General features: G+C 37.4%; 1 protein-coding gene across 3 annotated transcripts in view; it reads left to right on the forward strand.

Moving 5' to 3' along the window:
• The first annotated feature begins 281 nt into the window (after positions 1-281).
• Positions 282-21,354, forward strand: part of ARHGEF7 (Rho guanine nucleotide exchange factor 7) — a 314,501-nt gene continuing 293,428 nt past the window's right edge. The window contains exon 1 of one of the 3 annotated variants that reach the window (XM_074192051.1): positions 282-520. In XM_074192051.1, coding sequence (XP_074048152.1) covers positions 356-520 — 165 coding nt within the window. In that variant the 5' untranslated portion in view covers positions 282-355. The remainder of the gene's footprint in view (positions 521-21,354) is intronic. The other 2 variants (XM_074192046.1, XM_074192042.1) reach the window with 2 other exon arrangements.

Consider the following 21,354-nt stretch of genomic DNA (forward strand, 5'->3'; position numbering starts at 1 on the left):
GGCGACAGCGGCTGAGGCGGCTCGGAGGGGGCGGCGCCAGCCCGGGCCGCCGCCGCCGCCGCCGCAGGTTCATGTGCATATAATGAAAAGGCACTTGACAGGCTGCCAGGACGCACGGGAGGCCGCGAGCCAGCCGCCGGACCTGCCGAGCGTCATCAGCTGCATCTACATGGGGAAGGAGGAGGAGGAGGAGGAGGAGGTGGGATCAGCAGCTCCAGCCGCCGCTGCTCCCATGTGAAGCCGCGAGCCGAGCCGAGCGGAGCCCAGCGGAGCGGGGACGGGCGACGAGGAGAGGCGGGGGCCCGGCTCCGTGCGCACGTCCTCTCCGCCCTGCGGCTCTCCGGCCTGGGCAGCGATGAATTCCGCCGAGCAGACCGTTACGTGGCTGATCACCCTGGGGGTGCTGGAGTCGCCCAAGAAGACCATTTCGGACCCGGAGGGCTTTCTGCAGTCGTCCCTGAAGGACGGGGTGGTGCTGTGCAGGCTGCTGGACCGCCTGCTGCCCGGGACCATAGAGAAAGTAAGTGAGCCGCGGCCCCCGCGCCCCCGCCGCCCGGGCTCCGGCAGACACGCGCGCCCGGCCCTGCCCCTGCGCCCGGGAAGGCCCGGGCGCTGCCGCCCCGCCGGCCCGGGGCCCCGGGGGCCGGCCCCGCGCGCTTCCCTTTGTGCGCCCGGGGGCAGCCGGGGAGCCCGGGCAGCGGGAGCGCCCGAGGCGCCATTGTGTGCGGGAGGTGGGGAGGGGCGCGGCGGGGGTCTGGGAGGGGGCGCCCGCCCCCCGCTTTTCCTTCTGCTCCACCCCGAGCCGCTGGTGCCCGCAGCCCGGCCCGGCCCGCCCGCCCGCACGCCGCCGGCGCCGGGTGCCATTGTTCGCTCCCGCTTTGTGGTCACGCTCCGCCGTGCAACTTTTCTCATCGGGGGAGGGGCGGGGGCGCGACCCCCCACGGCAGCCTCGGACGTGGCACGGAAAGTAAGTGGGGGGGGCCCCTGCACCGGAAGCCCCCCGAGGGGTCCCCGGGCGAGCCCCGCAGACTCGGAGCCCCGGGAGGGGCCGCGGGCGCGTGCCGGGGAGCGTGTGTGCCAACTTTGACCCGCGCGGCCCCCCCCCCCCCCCCCGGCCCCAGCTGATTTGCCTAACGCGGAGGATGCACCCTCGCCAAAGGCCACGCTCGGGCTTTTCTCCTGTGAAATAGCCCCAAAACGGATGGGGAAGTACGAGAAAGGTGAACAGCGGCATCCCAACTGGTTTCGGAAATGATGAATTATTTGTTTTTTATTTTTAATATTTTTATGCTCGATACCAGCCCTGAAACAATGAAGTGGCAACTTCATCATAACGCAACGTAAGACACTTACGGTCCAACATAATAGGAAGATACATTGTTACCGGTCTCACCAATAACTTTATTTCATTTTAGGGCGGCCCGGTGGATACACCGGCTCTGGAGTCAAGAGTACCTGAGTTCAAATCCGACCTCAGACACTTAATCATCACCTAGCTGTGTGGCCTTGGGCAAGCCACTTAACCCCATCGCCTTGTAAAAAAATTTTTTTTTAAATTAATTAATTTCATTTTAATTCATTAAAATTTCATTTTAAAAGACTAGAGAAGCCTGTTCGTGGAGACTATTTAATGGAGAACTTGTGCAGTACAATTCAGACATAGACAACATAGAATCACTCAGGTGCTTGGGGGAATCCAAAGATGACCCATAGCACACACGCTGTTCATCTTTTCCTTACTAGGAACAACTTCACAGAAACAGTGCCCACCTCCTCCCACCCCTTTTTAATGGGTTCATCCTATTCTGCCTGTCCTTGAGATAAAAAATGATTTGCTTGTAAATGATCCTGATGTCATAACAGAATTGTGATTTAAGATAGGGAAAAAAGGAGCAGGAGTTGACTTTTCAGAGACCCCAAAGACTTTGTTTTCATTTAGAGACCAGTATCTCTTAGTAATAAAAGCCAGATGAGAAGTCCTGAAACTAAAGGCTAAATTATCAGTTTTATGGACAGACACTATTTGTCATGAATTCTAAAAGCATTATTTTTAAGGAGCTTAATCTTTTATGTAATTAGCAAGTACAGTTCTCTAGAAAAGTGATACTTTTATAGACAGGCCTTTTTTAATGAGTAAATTTCAGCAATCAGTGGTTTCAGGTAATATTCCTCTTTACATTATGGAAATCTATTCTTTAAAAACATCATCTATTTAAAAAAAAGGAGAAAGGGTTTCAGGTAAATTATGACTTTTAAGAAGTCATGAGTGAAAGGTACTAAAATGAATGCTAAAGCTGAGACCCAACCCTCTAAAACCAGTGAGCAATCATTTTTATTGAATATTATTTTCACATTTTCAAAGCTCATATGTAAGATCATTCCATCATCACATGTGATAAAATTATAGGCTAAAAGCTATTCATGGTTCAAAAGAATGCTTTGTTAAGGGTAAAGCCTCAGTTTTGAAAAGTCCTCCTAATTAGAGGAATTTCAGAAAAATTATAAATCTGCTTTTTTTTCCTATAGAAAGTTACTTATTTTTTAAAAAATTGGCATGCATATCAAATGGCATATGCTGTGATGCATACAATTTCAATTCTCTTGAAAGTAGAATATGGGATGGGAAAAATGTTTTTCTTAAAAATTAAAAAAATCTGAATTTCACTTCATCTCAGTATTGAGATGATAGACAAGGAGGTGGGGTAGGCAGTGTCTTGAGTTCTTCAAAATTTCAAGTATCTAAATTCTTGTCCCTGTATCCCATTTCGCCAAAATAATTTTACCAACAAATATTTAACTGAGCAGTTTTATAGTCCAGTACTGAGAAACTACTAGTTTTGAGGAAGGGCTCTCATTATAAAGGAAAGTTTGAAGACTGGCTAAGAATTTTCAGATGTCTTTAATTAGGTAAAACATTTGCTGGTGTGTTTCTTCCATTACACTCATTTGCCCTGTTTTTGAGCTAATAATGGAGTGGGAGAGGAATAGAATGGGAGGACATTCTTTTAATTTTTTATTTTGTACTTTTCTTGTATGTGTTTTTTAGGGTTTTCTTTTTTTAGGGCATCTTTTAAAAGAATGAAATGTAATAGCAAAAAGAAAAATATAAATCTGGTCTATATTTACATGGAAAAGAAATTATTCTGTGATATTGTCAAGATTGTATTTTCTGTGGCAATAAAGTATTTTTAAAAAGCTTTGTTTATGAGGGAAAAGCACTTGTGCAGAAATTTTTTTTTTTTTAAGTAAATGAAGGTTTGGTGAAATAGCCACATTTGTGATCTATTATGACTCTAAAGCACAATATAAATTTGGGCTTTTCTAATGAATGGAGTTAGCTGGCCACAATGTTAGATGACTACTTAAATATATCAAGAGGCATAAAGTTAACATTCTAAACATCCCTAAAATTATTCGATGAGAAAACCAGCTATAGACAATTAAAGTATACATAATTTCGTCAAAAAACAAAAATCATAAAGGGTATTGAGAATAAAAGCTGTTTTAATGTAACTTTTATTACTCTTTCAATATCTCTGGAAATCCTTATTTTCAGAAAACTTTCCTTATTCCTTCCTGCAAGTTGTTGGAAAGCAGAGGTGAATATAAATTTACTTTGTGTGTCTAAAATTGTTGGCACTAATAACAGATGATACTATCCCAGAATTGGCAGATGTTCTGCATATGTGAGGTTATCCTGTATTTCAGTATGCAGAGACAGCTGTCTCTTTTTTTTTTTAGTTTCATTGCATTTAATAATTAAGACAATTCAAGTCAGTAATTATTAATCACCTAGTGCTGTGCTCTGCTCTGTTACTTGGTATGGAGTGATTCAAAGATAAAGTACATCTTCTCTTGGAGCTTATAATATAACTGGGGAGATAGGATGTAAATACCTAAAATAAAAGAATGTGAGACTTAGTGATCAGATGTAATGCAGGCTGGTGATGATGATGATGATGATTGCTGGTGCTATATAGGACTTATGACAAGGATAAGATTTGCCTTTGAGCCCAAAGAGATGATGATACCTTCTGTTAGCACTCAGAACTTTCATATTTCATTCTTTCCAGTTTCCACCCAACAGAATAGATCCCTAAAGTAAAATCTGGCAACTAGTCACTTTCTTCCATTCAAAAAGAGTCAACAAAAGCATTTTAGGATTTAGGAAAATGCATCCATGGCAGCCCTAGTTTCCCGAAACATGATTTTCATTACTCTTTTCAGCCTTTCTCCAGATTCTGCTGCTGGCCTGGGGGTCAGGGGAAGAGAAAAACAGTTCAGCCACCTTGGAGAAAATGATAAAAAGAGAAATTTTATTTTCACAGAACCACAGAATTCTCAGAGTAGGAAGGGACTTTAGAGGCCCTCTCTAGTTCAACCCTTGCCTGTAAAGAATCATTTCTTCAATATATCCCTCAAGTAGTAACCTGAGTTTTCCTGAGCGTACTACTAGAAATCTGTGCACTTCTTAACTTTTTGTTCCTTGAAGGGCATTCAATAAATACTTGTTGCCTAATAGATATTCAGATTGAAAATAATAAAAAGGCTGATAAACATGATTCCTTTTTTTTTTTTGTTATTTTTTGCAAGGCAAAGGGGTTAAGAATGACTTGCCCAAGGTCACATAGCTAGGCAATTATTAAGTGTCTGAGGCCAGAGCTGGTGCTCTTCCCACTTAGCCGCCCCCTCCTAAACATAATTCCATTTAAGGGGTCTTTGAACTTCACATAACTTCCTATTAAATTAATTTCCTGCCAATTAGGGGGACTTAGAACTATGATTTCATTGATACTGGAAAAATAAGAGATGAGGACACTTTCTCTGTATTGAAACCTTTGCTGCAACTTAGAGTTTGAGAGTTTCTAGAACTTTGATAGGGCCTTGGTAGTTCTGGGATTTTGATCTTTCTTGGCTCAGGGGTCAATTCTCTTCTAATTAACTCATTCTAAATAAGAATGAAGAGATGAATTTGGTTAGGTACTATAAATAGTGATTAAGTGTTCCTCTATAGGCCCTATTTTATAAGCATATAATTTAAAGGTACTATGTCAGCAAGAGTTTTCTGTGTTTGTTTTTCTCCTTCCCTTTGTCCTCCTTTCTGTTTGCAAAAGCAGAGGTGAATAGGTTGTACCAGGGGAACATCTGGTCCACAGTAAATACATTTAATATGCAACTCATTAAAGATAAACAAGCCCAAGTTCAATTTCAACATAAATCCCTACAATTTCCTAACAGCTGTCTAGTAAATGTAAAGAATTTATGTTAAATCTAAATCCTCTCTTTATCTCTGTCCTTTATCACAAACTTGTATTAACTGAATTTTTTTTTTGAGAAAAGGATGACCGTCCCACCACTTTCTGTGTTGCTTCTTCTAGTGCTTGTCTGTTCTTATGCATCAAATACATCAATTGAATATCTATTAAATACCTATTCTGCATCCCCCTGCCATATATTAGGTATTGTGGAAAATGTAGGAGGAAAGGAATAGGATTATCATTATGGTTTTGTGGAGAATCAAGTTGTATACATACACACATTAAACATGATTTAAGAAAAAGAATAAGATCAAGTGCTAGATTGTATAGTAAGTATAGAAAGTAAATGGTATAGAAAATGAGTCAGTCAGATAAAGGAGAGAGCATTGTAGACTGTAGCAATTAAATAATGAACAAATTGACCGAACAAATTAATGAATAACAACTACTATGCAAGGGAGAGAATGTTGTAAAGAGGATAAAAAGTAAACTTCAGAGTTAGGAAGATCTGGCTTTAATGTCTAGCCGCTGACATACAGGCTATGTGACCCTTCAGCTAGTCACGTTGTCTTTAAATGCTAAAGGCAAATCTTTGTAATTATTAAGTTGCAGAACTTGCATTGGTCAAGGGAGTTTTCACACTGGGGAGCTCCCTACATAAATTATAGGTCCAGATCCGAAACAAGAGCAAAATAATTTTACATAGCAATGATAAAGGTTCTATGGAATTAGTGTAGTAACTTGGACCAGGAAACAGGAAAATCTGGGTTTTAGATTTGGCTCTTCCGATTAGCCAGCTGGTTATACAACTTACTTGTATCTGGGTTTCTGTATCCTTATCTGCAATCATTAAATATAAACCTGTTGGAGGAAGGACTACAGTTATCCCTTCCACACTGCAACTTTTCCCATTGCGATTTTAATATATCGTGGGTTGATATAACAAATTAAATGGGAATTTTGGGAGGAGTTTTGTGGAAGCCACTAATGACATGCCAGAAGTCAACAGATGACAAAGGAAAAGCTTAGAAACACAGAAATGAGTTTTGTATTTATATGTGTGTGTATCTGTTTCTTGCTAGCTAGCATTGCATAATATAGCCTTTGACTAAATTCTTAATCCAGAGTTTTACAATAAGGTAATGTAAAAAGTCCATCAAATAAAAAGAAAGATATTCAGACTCCTCTGGTACAGAGGGAAGGCCAAACAATTTTGGATGGATTTTCCAGATTGGGGGAGCATCCCCACTCCTAATCCCCGTGATGTGAAAGGATACTGTACTAGGAATCTGTAGACCAAGTTCCTGTCCAGGTTTTGCTATTTGCTAGCTGTATGACTTAATGTGACATGCTGAATATCTCTGGGCTTCCATTTCTTCATCTTGTCAGGTGGTTGGACCACATTTGAAAGTTCTCTTCCAATTCTAAAATTCTGTGTTCTGATTATTTACTTTTCCCTCTAAAAGGTGAATTTTAAACAAGGACTTTTCAAAACTAGTCAGTGGCATCCAGTGTTGGTAGGTTCTATTACCTCTGTGAAGCAGGTTGGTATGCATCTACAAGGCTAGCTCAGTTTTTAGGGATAGTGTCCGTCACTGCTGCATTCCATTACCCTCCCCCAATCAATCTTATTCTGAAACTTTGAACATTTTAAGAGTAGATGAAGTTATTGAGTAGAATAACTTATGAATATGAAGTAGCTGTGTGTGGGGGAGGGACTGTAAAAGGAAGTAATTTAGCGTATAGGTCTCTTATTATGAAGTTCTTTATGATAACTGTTCCATTCATGTTGATAGGATCATAAAATCATAGATTTAGGTGTGGGAGGGAACTTAAAAGTAATATGTACCAACTACTGACCTTTCAGAGATGAGAAAACAGTATTAAAATCTTGCAAAAACTTATTACAATTTACCTGTCTTTAAAAAAAAACAGATTAAGAGCGAAAGAATATTATGGGAAAGTAGTAATCCAGATTTACATACTCAATATCTGATATCCTTTGGGTATTTCCAGGCAACTTTGGATTTGAAGGACACCCCACATATGGATTATTTCTGGAGAAAGGGTTCTAAAAGTCTGGATTGCCATTGTGATTTAAAATAGGGGTGGGTGATCCAGGTTACAACCAGTTCCTGGGGAGATGAGCTAGGTCTGGAGAAGACCCTAAAGTGCATTGGAAATCTTAAAAAAAACTATATTAATATGATTTATTGTTATTCCTACTATTGTCTTAGGACTTTGGAGAATCCAGCATTTCAGAATTTGGGGTACAATATTTGTCATTCTGCAAACCTGCTATTAAATGCTTGTGTGCTAGATGCTGATGATGGTAGGGAATAAAAATACAACAATGAGATAGTTCCTGCCTTCAAGAAGCTTACATTCTACTGGGTAAGGGGTAAAATTCAGAGAAAAGAATGAAATCGAATATTACAAAAAACAAAGGAGCTCTAGATACAACCCAAATAATATCCTTTAAAGCTAAATACAATCATCATCAATGAAAGATGAAGTTTCAACAAAAGAGAGTCTATTAGGGAAGGAGCTAAAGCAGTCCCCCTGAAACAAAAAAAGCAGTAGAATTCAATTATCTTTAATTAATAGGAAGCAAATTCTCTCATAATAAAATGAATGAATGAATGAATTGTGGGCCAATATATATTCCAAGGGGTCTGCTTCATTTGTGTCTTCCTACATTACATCCTCTTACTGTAAAAACAGTGTTGTCTTTAGGGCCTGAATACAATGAATTAGGAAGTCCCCTTTTTCTTTCACGGTTTTTAAGTTGAAGACAGCAGAGGGTAGCCTGTTGCTCTAAGTACCTATATAGATAAATACTTGGGATGACATGGGGCAAAGATATTTTAAACTGGAGCACAGAGATTACATTTATTTTAGCCACTTATTTATTTTACTTGTCCACTTTGCCTTGGACAACTCCATGTGGCCAAATTCTCTGTAGTGCTTTTTATCATGTGGGAAAACTGAGCTCAAAGTATTAATGCTTTCTTCCTGTCTTAAAGAAAGATGCCAAATAAATACAAGGTGTTTCTGGTTTTGTTTTGTTTTTTTTTTTGCCTCCACTAAAGTCCTCCTCTAATGTTTCACTCAAGCTTGGAGGTGACCTTGAATTCTCAAAGAGGATACCAATAACTGCATGTGTTGGCAGGTCCTTCCTCAATTTAAAAAATGAATTTTAAAATAGGTTTATCTTGCATTTATTTTGTACTTTTGTACACATCTCCCTCCCCCGTAGTATGTTGGCTCCTCAAGGGCAGGGACTGTTTTTATTTGTTTTGTATCCTTAGTACCTAAGCCCTCTGGTTGGCAAATGGCAGGTCCTTGATAAAAACTTATTGGTTAATGGAAGGCCCTGGCAATGGACCATTGTCTGAGGACCAGACAAACTAGATTCAGAGAGAGTCTTTGCCAAAAGGTTGACACCCCAGTGTTTTGTTTTGTTTTTTTTGGCTACCGTAACTCATGATATTATCTCCTATGTTCTAGCTGGCTAACCACCTTTTTGCTGAAGGTAATACCTCTATCTGTGAAATAACATTTTTTTTAGTGTTGTAAACTTATAATTTATATTCTGAATATTCTAATTAATAGTTTACTTTATATAATATTCTGACTTCAAATTTGTATTTTGCTACCCACTCCATATATACTCTGCTATTTAAAAATATTACATACGAGGCAGCTAGGTGGTTCAGTGCATAGAGCACCTACCCAGGAGTCAGGAGTACCTGAGTTCAAATCTGGACTCAGACACTTAATAATTACCTAGCTGTGTGGTCTTGGGCAAGCTACTTAACCCCATTGCCTTGCAAAAAACCCCTAAAATATATATATTACATTCTCTTTAGTGGTATCACACATTAAGAAAATAATACCAAGAAATAACAATTGGGTCATTTTAAATAAGGGGTTTTTATTGTTGGATCCATGGACACTCAAAAGATCCCTGAATAGATTTCCAGAGGATCTATGAACTTATGTGTAGGGAAAAAATTATGTCTTTATTTTTTAGTAATTTCTAATTAACATTTCCTTCAATCTTTTTAAAACTTTATTCTGAGAAGAGGTCCATAGGCTTCACTGTTCTGCCAAAAGAAGTCCATGACACAAAAAAGACTAAGAACCCCTGTTTGCATAGCTTAATAAGTGTGCTTAACTTAGGAGACTTTTTCCTCTGCATTACCGCTTTTTTCTATTTCAGCCATTTGGCAGAGGCTAATGATTACTTTGGACCCTTACCAATAAGAAATCAATTAATCTTTCCCCATGGCATCCTTTAACCCCAATGGTATTTACCATGACTTCATGGTTTGATTATGACATTTCTAAAGTTAATCCTGGAGCTCCCTCTTGCCTCTAAAGTGTTTGAATTCCTATTTACTTGATGAAGCATTTTTAATTATTTGAGAGGCTTTTGAAGTTATCTCAGTGTAGAATATAAGAATATGTTTGCTTGGTCTGTTCTGGTTTTAATGGAAGGTGTGTGTGATACAGGCATACCTCAGTGATATTGCTGATCCAGTTCCTGATCACTCCAATAAAAGCAAATATCACAATAAAGCAAGTCATATGAAGTTTTTGGTTTCCCAGTGTATGCAAAAGTTATGTTTACAGTATAATGTAAACTGTATACAATATACTATATTCTATTAAGTGTGCAATAATATTTTGTCTAAAAAACAATATACCTTAATTTAAAAATACTTTTGGTTAATAAAATGCTAACCGTCACCTGAGCCTTTAGTAGTTGTAATCATTTTGATGGTAGAGGGTCTTGCCTTGGTGTTGATGGCTGCTGACCAATCATGGTGCTGGCCATGGCAATTTCTTAAAATAAGCTAACAATGAAGTTTGTATTATTCATTGACTCTATTTCACAAAATATGTCTCTGTAGCATGAGATGCCATTTGATAGCTTTTGAAAGAAGTTGAACTTCTTTCAGAATTGGAGTCAATCCTCTCAAAACCTACTGCTGCTTTATCAACTAAGTTTATTTAATTTTCTTTAATATTGTTGTATCTCAAGGAATAGAGGAGCTGGAGGGGGGAGGGATGACCAAATGGATGGAGCAGACAGAACACACACATCATTTCTTGATTTTGTCTAAAATGGACTTGGTTTGTGGTACCCCAAAACAATTAACAACAGTAAAATCAAAGATCACTGATTTCAGATCACTGTAACAAATATAATAATAATGAAAAAGTCTGAAATGTTCGAGAATGACCAAAATGTGACCTAGAGACAGTGTGAGTGCATGCTTTTGGAAAAATGGTGCCAATAGACTTGCTCGATACAGGGTTGTCATAAACCTTTAATTTGTAAGAGAAAAAAAATGTATTTTCTGCAAAATGCAATAAATCGAAGCATAATAAAATGAGGTAAACTGTAATGATTATTCGTTTGTAATGATAGTTCTTTTGAGAGAGTATTAGCCATTTTGATATGCTTATTAACTATCATTTCAGTAAACCTTTTGCTACTAAAAAGCAGCATATTTATGCCAGTTTAGCTAGTATATGACTTCTGCAAGAAAAGTATATTTATTTGTTACATGCTTAAAAGAATATGATTTAAGAAGTCTCCAAAACTGATAGTGATTGTTTCACAGTATATAGTATCGCACTGGCCTCAAAACTTTCCAAACTATCCTGGGAGCACCTCAGCCTGGTCTTCTACATTCAGGACCAGAATATTTTAACTGGAATTGATTTATCCTTTATCTGATCTCATAGCACACTAAATTTGGAGGATTGCATCCAAACTTCAATTTTCTACCTGTGTTGACTTTGGGCAAATCACTCCACATTGCTGTCTTCATTTTCCTCAATGATAAAACGAGGAGATTGTACTAGATATTCTATAAGGTGCACTAAACTTTAAATGTATGTCCTATAGTCTTCTTTTTTTTTAAGTTTAAAAAAATTTTTAAGGCAATGAGATTGGGTGACTTGCCCAAGGTCACACAGCTAGATAATTATTATGTGTCTGAGGCTGGATATAAACTGAGGTACTCCTGACTCCATGACTAGTGCTCTAACTACTGTGCCACCTAGCTTTCCCTCCTATAGTCTTCTTATGTATTTATTATATTCTAATTTACATACTGTGCATATGTCATCATCACCCACCAGATGATAAGCTTTTGAAGTCAGGTACCCTGTATAATTTATCTATTTAATATATTAGAGCTGGAAGTGACTTTAGAGATAGAGAAATCATAGTGGGGCAGCTAGGTAGTACAGTGGATAGAGCTCTGATCCTGGAATCAGGAGGACCTGAGTTCAAATTTGACCTCAGACATTTAATAAATAATTAGCTATGTGACCTTGGGCAAGTTACTTAATCCCATTGCCCTGTAAAAAAAAAAACTAAAAAAAAAAGAAATCATAGGACCATAAGATCATAAGAGCAGAGGTTTAGCCCTAGAATAAAGGCCAGTCTAATCAAGATGGCCAAGATCATCTAATCCTCTCTCCATTATATACATAAGGAAATGCAAGGCAAGGGAAGTAAAAAAGCTTCATAGATCACTGAGGAAAAAGAGCCAGAGTAAATACTAGCTCCTACTTTAATTCAATTTGATAAATACTTAGTAAGCACCTACTTAGCATCATGCTCTGGATACCATTATGGCAGTATGGCAGTACACACTCAATAATAAATGATTGAATGAAGGAATGAATGAAAATTATAGGGATAATATGTTTGTCTTATGGCAAAACTTATTCCCTCCTGTGAGCCTGAAAAACAAGTTGATTTTCATTCTTCATAATATATTTCCCCCAAGCTTTATATTTTATTTATTTAGTTTATATTTTATTTTTAAAAAATTTAACATACAAAGCAATATTGAATATCAAACAAAATTTATGTAATATATGTTTATAACTTATAAAAATAACCATAATAAGATTGTTGTTTTGAGTGAACTTATTTTTTTGGTGCAAATTTTTTAAAAATGTAGAGTCTTTGATGTCACCCTTAACCTTATTTTTCAACTAGTTTTCTTTTTTCTTTTGATAATTTGTCCCTCTCTCTTTCTCTTCTACTTATATTGAACACAATGAAAAACATAAATAACAAATTAAGCCGTCACCATATATATGTACATATATATGTATACATATATACATATATATCTTCATCTTAAGTTCCTCTCCTCTCTGGCAGGACTGATATGTTTCATCTTTATTCTTTTGAATTTCTTAATCATAGTACTCGTCTTTTTCCTCTATAATGTTCTCACTATATAGATTGTTTTCCTGGTTCGGCAGCACCTTGATTTTTATCTGTGGCTATTCTTAGTTATGAAGCTTCATGGAAATATAACCAACCTTTGCCAGTAGTCTGCCATGAGCTCCCTCAGATTAGCTCTCTATTGGGGAGACTTCAATGTCTGGGGATAGTAGTGAAGCAAGAGAAATGAGAAAGCTGATGACTGAATGACAAATGGAGAGCGAGAAGTTCATGAGGAGCTGCTGATTACATTCATTTGTCAGTCCAAGCAGTCACAATATGAAAACAACCACGTATAAACAAGTCTATAACAGGCTTGATTGGAGGTCATTAACAGAAGGAAAGATCCAAGAATTAAGGGGGATCCCAATAGGCTTCCTGAAGAAGATGAGATTAGTTGGGGCTTGATGGAAGCCAGAAAAATCAGGAGATGGAGATGAGGAGGGTACAGCAAACTACTGTAGATTGTCTCTTGACATCTCCCATACCCTGAGTCATGAAATTTTCCATACTTTGGTTTTTGTGTTGCTATTTATTTTTATCTACAGGTATGTCTTGTTTTCTCAATTAGATCATAAGGTTCTTTAAATCAGAGACTATTGAATTCAGATTTCTTCAGTCTAGTGCTTGAAGTGTTGTGTTCTAGCTTGGGTGAAAAAAAGTTTTTGTGAGAGACTTTGAAACCTGCTTCTATCTTTGTAGTTGTGTAGGCTCATAATCAGGTTTATTCATCCTGAGCTCCTCATTCTTTCTCACCTCCCTATGTATTCAGTTCTTAAGTCTTGTTGATTCTATCTCCATACCCTTCTCTCTACTCACAAGTCTGCCATTATCTTTGACCTAGACTTTTGGCAGAGCATTGTAATTGAACTCCCTACCTTGAGTCTCCTATCCAAACTATCCTACAGACAGCTGCCAAAGTGATATTCCTAATGCATAAATCTGACCACACCTCTCTCCCTCTAAACTCCAGTGACTCCCAATATCTTTAAGATCAAATATAAACTTTTTTTTTTTTTTTTTTTTTTTACTATTAGAGCCCTTCATTATATACATTTCCAGGCTTAAACAAAATTTCCCTTCCTACACTTTACAGTTCAGCCAAACTTGCTGGTATGGCTTATAGCCCTACCTTTGCAAAAGCTTTCTCTTGTGTCTTGAATGACTCCTTTACCTCTACCTTGAAGAAGTCTGTCTTTCAAAGCTCAGCTCAAGTGCCATGTATATTAGGCCTTTCCTAATGCAGCTGCTAGTATATTTTCCCCAACTACTAATTATTTTGTGTTTGTGTATATATGATTATTTCTTATATCTAGCCTTCTCCTGAGCCTGAGCTCCAATTATCAACTACCCTTTGTAATCTCAGATATGTCCAAAACAATAATTTTATCCTTCTCATCTTTTTTTTTGTTAGTTTTTTGCAAGGCAATGGGGTTAAGTGGCTTGCCCAAGGCCACATGATTAGGTAATTAAGTGTCTGAGGCTGGATTTGAACTCAGGTACTCCTGACTCCAGGGCCGGTGCTCTATCCACTGTGCTACCTAGCCGCCCCTTTAAAAAAAATTTTTTTTTATCCTTCTCACCTTTCAAATTTCACCCACTCACAATTTTCGTCCCTCTCCTTTTCCATATACAATCTTTGCTAAGTCTTGTCTGTTCTACTTCTATACCATCTTTCATATGCATCCTCTTCTCTCCATATACCCCTGGTACAGGTTCTCAGTACCTCATGCTAAAGACTATTGTGGTTGCCTGCTGGTTATTCTCCTTGCCTCAAGTCTTTCCCTTGCCTCAAGTCCATCCTCTACTAAGCTGTCAAATCATCTTCTTAAAGTTCACCATGATACCCTTCAACACCTTTTAGTAATAATATAGTGATTCCTCATTACCTACATGATCAGATATAAAATTCTCTGTATTTTTAATTTTAGAATGTTTCACTAACTGACCACTTCCTACCTTTCCAGTCTTTTCCATTATTCTCCTTCACAGACATCATGATGCAGCAAGAAAGACTCCCCATAACACTCCATCTGCTGAAATGCATTCCTTTTCACTGTTCCTGGAAGGCTCTCCCATGACACTTCTGACTTTCCCTGGCTTTCTTTAGGATTCAATTCAAGACTCACCTTCTTCAAGAAATCTTCAGCCCTGCATCTTCATAATGCTAGTGCCATTGTTCTGACACTCCCATTCATCTACTCTTCTCTATGTATCTTTTATGGACATAGCTATTGGTGTATGTGTTTCCCCTATTCTAATGGGAGCTCCGTGAAGGGTGGGGAGCAGGTTTTTTCATCATCCTCTGTATTCTTAGAACATAATATGAATATATGTTCAGTGACTGAAAGACTCTAAATGTAAGTTCTTTAAGGGAATAGACTATTTCATTTCTTTCTTTGTATTCCCCCACCCCATGCCAAGCACAGCATCTGGAACATAATAGGTTCTTAATAAATGCTGGCTCATTTTTTTACTCTATTCTAACTTTCTTATGGTTATAAGATTAGGAAAATTCATCTACTGTTTTAAGTTGAATATTCTTTAAAATTTATTTTGTTGTTATTCTACAGTTGTTTTCAGTTGTGTCTGACCCATTGTGACCCCATTTGGGGTTTTCTTGGCAAAGGTACTTGTGGTTTGCTATTTATTCCCTGATCCAGGGAATTTTACAGATGAGGAAAGTGATTCAAACAAACAGTGTTTAACTACCCTGGGGTCACATAACTAGTTAATGTCTGAGGCCAAATTTTGAACTCCTTTTTTTTTTTTAAAAGGTTTTTGCAAGGCAAACAGGGTTAAATGGCTTGCCCAAGGCCACACAGCTAGGTAATTATTAAGTGTCTGAGACCGGATTTGAACTCAGGTGCTCCTGACTCCAGGGGGTGCTTTATCCACTACGCCAACTAGCTGCCCCTGAACTCTTTCTGAGTCGTCCCAATACTGTGTCCAGTGGGCCAGATGGTTGTCCCCAATTTATATATTTATTTTTATTTATCTTAAGTGAAAATCAAATCTACAAATATTTGTTTATTATGCAAAGTTATGTCTAGGTAGTATAGTTTTAAAAAATTTTACTGTTAAATTCACAATTTAAGAAACTCAAATTGAAACCTATGTACTAACTATACCACACATTTGGACAATAGATAGCAAAATTGCGTAAATATTGACTCACCTAATATTTGGAGTCATTTGGAGAAAGGAACTCCTTTGCATCATTTTTTTTGAATGACTGTTGATGAATCTGAAAACTGACTAAAGTCCTAAGATAGGTGTGTAAAGAAATATCTCAAACAGTGGTATTAGGATGAGATATTAGGAGATAATTTGGTGTAACTGAAAAAGTACAGGAATTTGTATGCCAAGATTAGAAATGAGTTCCAGTCTTTGTTTTTCCACTTATTACCCATATGACCTTGGACAGATCATGTAGCCATCTGGACCTCGGTTTCCTCATCTGTAAAGTGGGAAGGTTAGACTAAATGACTTTAGAATTCCCCTTTAGTTCTGGAACCATGATCCTATGCAATGACTTGACTGTTTCCTAACTAAAAGGATACAGGAATTTGATTTGTCAACTTTATTAAGTGTCCACCAAACACAAAGCAGTATTCTAGGTACCAAAGGAGACACAAAAAAGTACGTAAAATGAGGTTCTAGTTGATAATTTGGTAAACCGAGCCAGGAATTTGAATCTATCTTGGTATTTTTATGTGAGTATTGGTGAGGGGAGTTTCTGAGATTGATATCTATAAATAGAAGAACAAATCATGCTAAGCATTGTACAAATATTATTTCATTTGATCCCCCTAACAAAAGTGAGGTAGAAGGTGCTATTATTATTCCTTGTTTACAGTTGAAGAAATTGAGGCCAAGGTTAAGCAACTTGTTTAGGGTCCTACAAGGATTAAGTGACTGAGGTTGAATTTGAACTCTGATTTTCTTTACTCTAGATTCAGTGCTTTATCAGCTATACCACCTAGCTGGGAAATAATTTGGGGGTGAAATGAGAAGGTCTCCCCTGCTTACAGTATCTCAGTGAAAACATCTGCACAGACTGCAAAATAGCATGAAGATTGATAATCCTTGTAGTTTTTAGTTGCATTATTGTAAATTCAAAGGCACTTACTCATCACTGTCCTTTTTTATTTATTTTTTTAGTGGGAGTAGGGGTGGGTGTGAGGGATTTTAAATTGTTAAATTGATAACTCTGTAAGTCTTTGAATTCCTTTGCAGCATATTCCTGATTTATCATTAATGAATGAATGAATGAAAAAACATTTTTAAGCACTAACTACATGTGAAACATCATGTTAGGTACAAAAAGAAAAGCCCCACTCTCAAATGGCTGACAGTCTATCTTGAGGAGACAACATATACAGGAGGTTTCAACTGCAAGTCAGATGGAAAAAAGACCCCATCATTCTTAGGTGCAGGAGCAGAGCAGAGTAGATCGTAATGTGGTAATGCATATTGTTTAATGTTTTTCCCATAGGTAAAGCCATATCCATTTCTGATGCTAAACTACTTGAAGGGCCTCAAGGACTGTGGTGGCTGGGACTTTCTTTTCCAGATTTTTAGACTTAGGACTACTGATAAGACAGGAGCAATTGCATCTCTCCAAGAGTCACTTCCTGGGATGATGGCTTTGGGAATGTGTGTGGAAGTGGGGTCCAGAGCTCTTGAACATTGGGTCCTCGATTTTCTTCAGTGTAGTGTGAGGGGCAGTGTGACAGGGATTTGATTCACCTGCAAATGCCATCTAGGCTACTTACCTTTCCAGTATGTGATCGTTGGTTAGAAGATGGTAGAAAGAAAGAATGAAAAGAAGAAAGAGAAAGGAAAGAAAGAGGAAAGAGAGATTATATTTTAATTTCTTGCTTCACCTTGACTTGAAAGGAGAACTGATAAAGATTGTGCATTGGGCTTAGAATCAGGAAGATCTCAGTTCACATCTGGCCTTAGATACTTGTGTGACTATTTGCCTCAATTTTTTTTTAATTGTAAAAAATAGGGATAATAACTATTATTATGTATGTATTATGTATACATCAGGGAGGTGATGCCATGAAATGTTATATGAATCGGATTTGAATGATGGGAACTGTGCTAAGTTAACAGCCTTCACTTTCTTCTCTGGAATTATCTGGGTCCAGTGGCCTGATATGAATTTGATTGTCTAGAGATAGCCCTAGTTGTAAGGTAGTCATGGTTAAGGGACTTGCCCAGGGTCACTCAGCTAGTAGATATCAAGAGTCTGAGCTAAGTTTGATCTCAGGTCCTTCTGACTCCATGGCTAGTCCTCGATCTACTGAACCAGCTAGCTACCCCTAGCAGACACACAGTAGATATTATATAAAAGCTTATTTCCTTTCCCATAGTGGTATACTTAGGATCCTTGAATTATCATGATTTTTCTGATACTTATTCAGAATCAGAAATAGATTACAAAGGAAACTATGAAATGCTTTCTTATTTGACATGCTGTTCGAATGATTAGATATATGAATATTGGCTCGTGTGATAATAATAATGACTCACATTTAGTCTTATTAATTTAAATATTTTTACATTTAAATTTTATTTATTTTTTCTTAGTTACATATAAATATTTTTCACATTCTTTAAGAAATTTTTGAGTTTCATATTCTCTCCCTCTTTCCCTCTTCTCTCTTCTTGAGAAGGCAATTTGATAAAGTGCAGTCACATAAAACATTTTCCATGTTAGCTATGTTGTAAAAGAAAAGGTGGACCAAAAATCCCCCCTAAAATAGTTTTTTTTTTAAAAAAGTTTGTTTCAATCTGCACTCAGACTTCATCATTTTTTCCTCTGGAGGTGGTTAGATTTTTACATCCTGGGGTGGTTAAGTGGTGTAGTGGATAGAGCACCGGCCCTGGAGTCAGGAATACTGAGTTCAAATCCGGCCTCAGACACTTAATAATTACCTAGCTGTATGGCCTTGGGCAAGTCACTTAACCCCATTTGCCTTGCAAAAACCTAAAAAAAAAAAAAGAATTTTTCATCCTAAGTCCTTTAGGATTGTCTTATATCCTTTTATTGCTGAGAATAGTCAAGTCATTGTGTATTGCTGTTGCTGTTCACAGTGTTCTGCTCATTTCACTTTACATCAGTTCATTTAAGCCTTTCCAGGTTTTATGAAAGCATTCTGCTCATCATTTCTTATGACACCATAGTATTCCATCAAAATCATATACCGCAACTTATTTAGTCATTTCCCAATTGATGGGCATTCCCTAATTTTTAAATTCTTTGCCACTTCAAAAAGAGCTGCTATAAATATTTTTGTACAAATAGGTCCTTTCTTTTTGATCTTTTTTGGTATTCAGAACTAGTATTGTGGGATCAAAGAATATGCAATTTTATAGCTATTTGGATAGTTCCAAATTGCTTTTCAGAATGATTGGATCAGTACACAACTTCAACAAAAATGCATTAGTGTCCCTATTTTTCTAAGTCCTTTCCAACATTTGTAATTTTCCTTTTCTCTCATGTTTGATAGGTTTGAGGTGATACTTCAGAGCTGTTTTAGTTTGTAATTTTTTCATATGACTTGATTCCTTCTCAAGATTGATTTTTGTTGTTGATTGTTATCTTTTGATTGTTTGTCAATTGGAGAATTTCTCATATCCTTATAAATTTGACTCAGGTCTCTGTATATTTGAGAAATAAGACCTTTGTCAGAGAAACTTGCTATAATTTCCCCCTTATTTCCCCAGTTTCCTGCTTCCCTTCTAATCTTGGCTACATGTATTTTGTTTGGGCAAAACCTTTTAAATTTGATATAATTATACATTTATATCCTATAATGCTCACTATCTCTTGTTTGGTTATAAATTTTCCCCTTATCTGTAAATCTGAAAGGTAAAAATATTCAGTGCTCCCCTAAGTTTGCTTATGATGTCACACCTTATGTCTAAATCATGTACCCATTTTGACCCTATCTTGGTATATGAGGTGAGATGTTCTTCTATACCTGGTCTCTGTCAAATTGCTTTTCAGTTTTCCCAGCAATTTTTGTCATATAGTGATTTCTTTCCCCCAAATCTGGGATCTTAATTTAAATATTATTAAACCCATTTTACATATGAAGAAACTGAGGCTAAGAGAGGCTAAATGACTCCCAAGTTCACATAGTTGATGAGTGCCATACTCTGGGACTCAAACCAGATCTTTTGGCTTCAAATACTCCTAAATCAAAAGAAAAAAGCCTTCACTAATCTCTATAGCTTTTTTTTGGTCCAACTTGCTAAATCTTTGTTTTTTCCTTCTATGTGCACCCTTAATCTCATAGATTTTATTTATAGTTATTTGTCCTATTTTTAAAAACAGTAATTACAATAAAAAAGCTCCTTTTATAATTTACATATTTATTCATCTATCTATCTACCTATGTAACTATTCGTTTTGCTTTTTTGGATAAGGACTAGTTGATTTTTTTGAACACAAATGATATTTTTTCCTTCCTACTTCCCACACACTCACCCATCCCTGTTACAAAAAGTCATGTAATTGAGAGCACAGGACATTTAAAGAATACCTACATAGGGAGTTTGCATCCTTTTTTTTTTTTTAGAGTGCATCAAATTGTTCATCTCAGAGTTTTTCTTAATTTTGTAGTTTCTGAGTTTAGTTAAAAATTATTTGAAGTTTGCTTTCAACCTATTCAGACTTCAATAAGTTTTAACATTTTTTTAATATAAGTAATTCATAAATTCTCTGGGGTATAATGGACTGAAAGCAGTGACTATTTCATCACTAAATTACCATGCTAAGAGCCAGACTTTATTTTTCAGTGTCATTCCTGGCTCCTTACTCTCATTTGTCTCACATATCTAATCAGTTGCCAGATCTTGTTCTTTCTTTCTCTAGATTTCTCAGACACACAGTCACCTGTTCAGACCTTCATTACCTCTCACCTGGATTATTGTAATAAGTTTATATCTGGTCTCCCCTACTCCAGTCCATCCTCCACAGTTACCCAAAGTGATTTTTCTAAAGTAAACCTGACTGTAACTCCCTTCCCTTCCACCCCCAATAAAGTCCTTGTATCCCTATTGTCTCTGGGATTAAATATAAATTCCTTTGTACGGCATTTAAAACTCATCACATCCTGAACCCTTCCTTCCTTTCCAGTCTTCCCTCACTTTGCTTTTCCCACACATTCTACAGACTATTCATGCCATCCTACTTTCTGTTCCTCATCCTTTACCCTCTATTTCCCATCTCTTTGCTTTTGCTCTGGTTATCCATCCTGCTTGGAATGTTCTTCCTTTTTACCTCCACCTCTTAGAGTCTTAGACTTCCTTCAAGACTCAATTAAAACTACTGCAGAGTTTTTTCCTGTCTCCCTTACTATTACTAGTTTCTTCTCTGTAAGGTCACCTTCCTTCTACTTTGTACATATCTTGTACTCATTTATGTCTTTGATGTGTGTCTCTCATTAGATTGCAAATTCCTTGGGAGGAGAGATTACTTTTTTTTGAGTTTCAGACTTTCATTTAAAAAGGGGAAAAAAATCAGCACAACTGAGCAATATATTTAAAAAGGAAGATGAAATGTGAACTATCCATGAGCCTCCCACCTCTACAAAGGGGTGATGTCGGAGAGGGTTCCTTCTATAAGCCCTTTATTTTAGTCCTGCTTGAGGTTTATAATTTTGTTACATTTACTTTTTAACATATTGTGGGTGTGGTTATTCTTTTCACTTTGTAGTCTATGTATTTTTTTTTTTGGTTCTGTTTACTCTTCATCAGTTCATATTGATCTTTCTATGCTTCCCTGTATTCATCACATACATTTTTTAAAAT

The sequence above is a fragment of the Macrotis lagotis genome, chromosome 6 (genome assembly GCF_037893015.1).
Source record: "Macrotis lagotis isolate mMagLag1 chromosome 6, bilby.v1.9.chrom.fasta, whole genome shotgun sequence".
In the NCBI taxonomy this organism is placed as follows: Eukaryota; Metazoa; Chordata; class Mammalia; order Peramelemorphia; family Peramelidae; genus Macrotis; species Macrotis lagotis.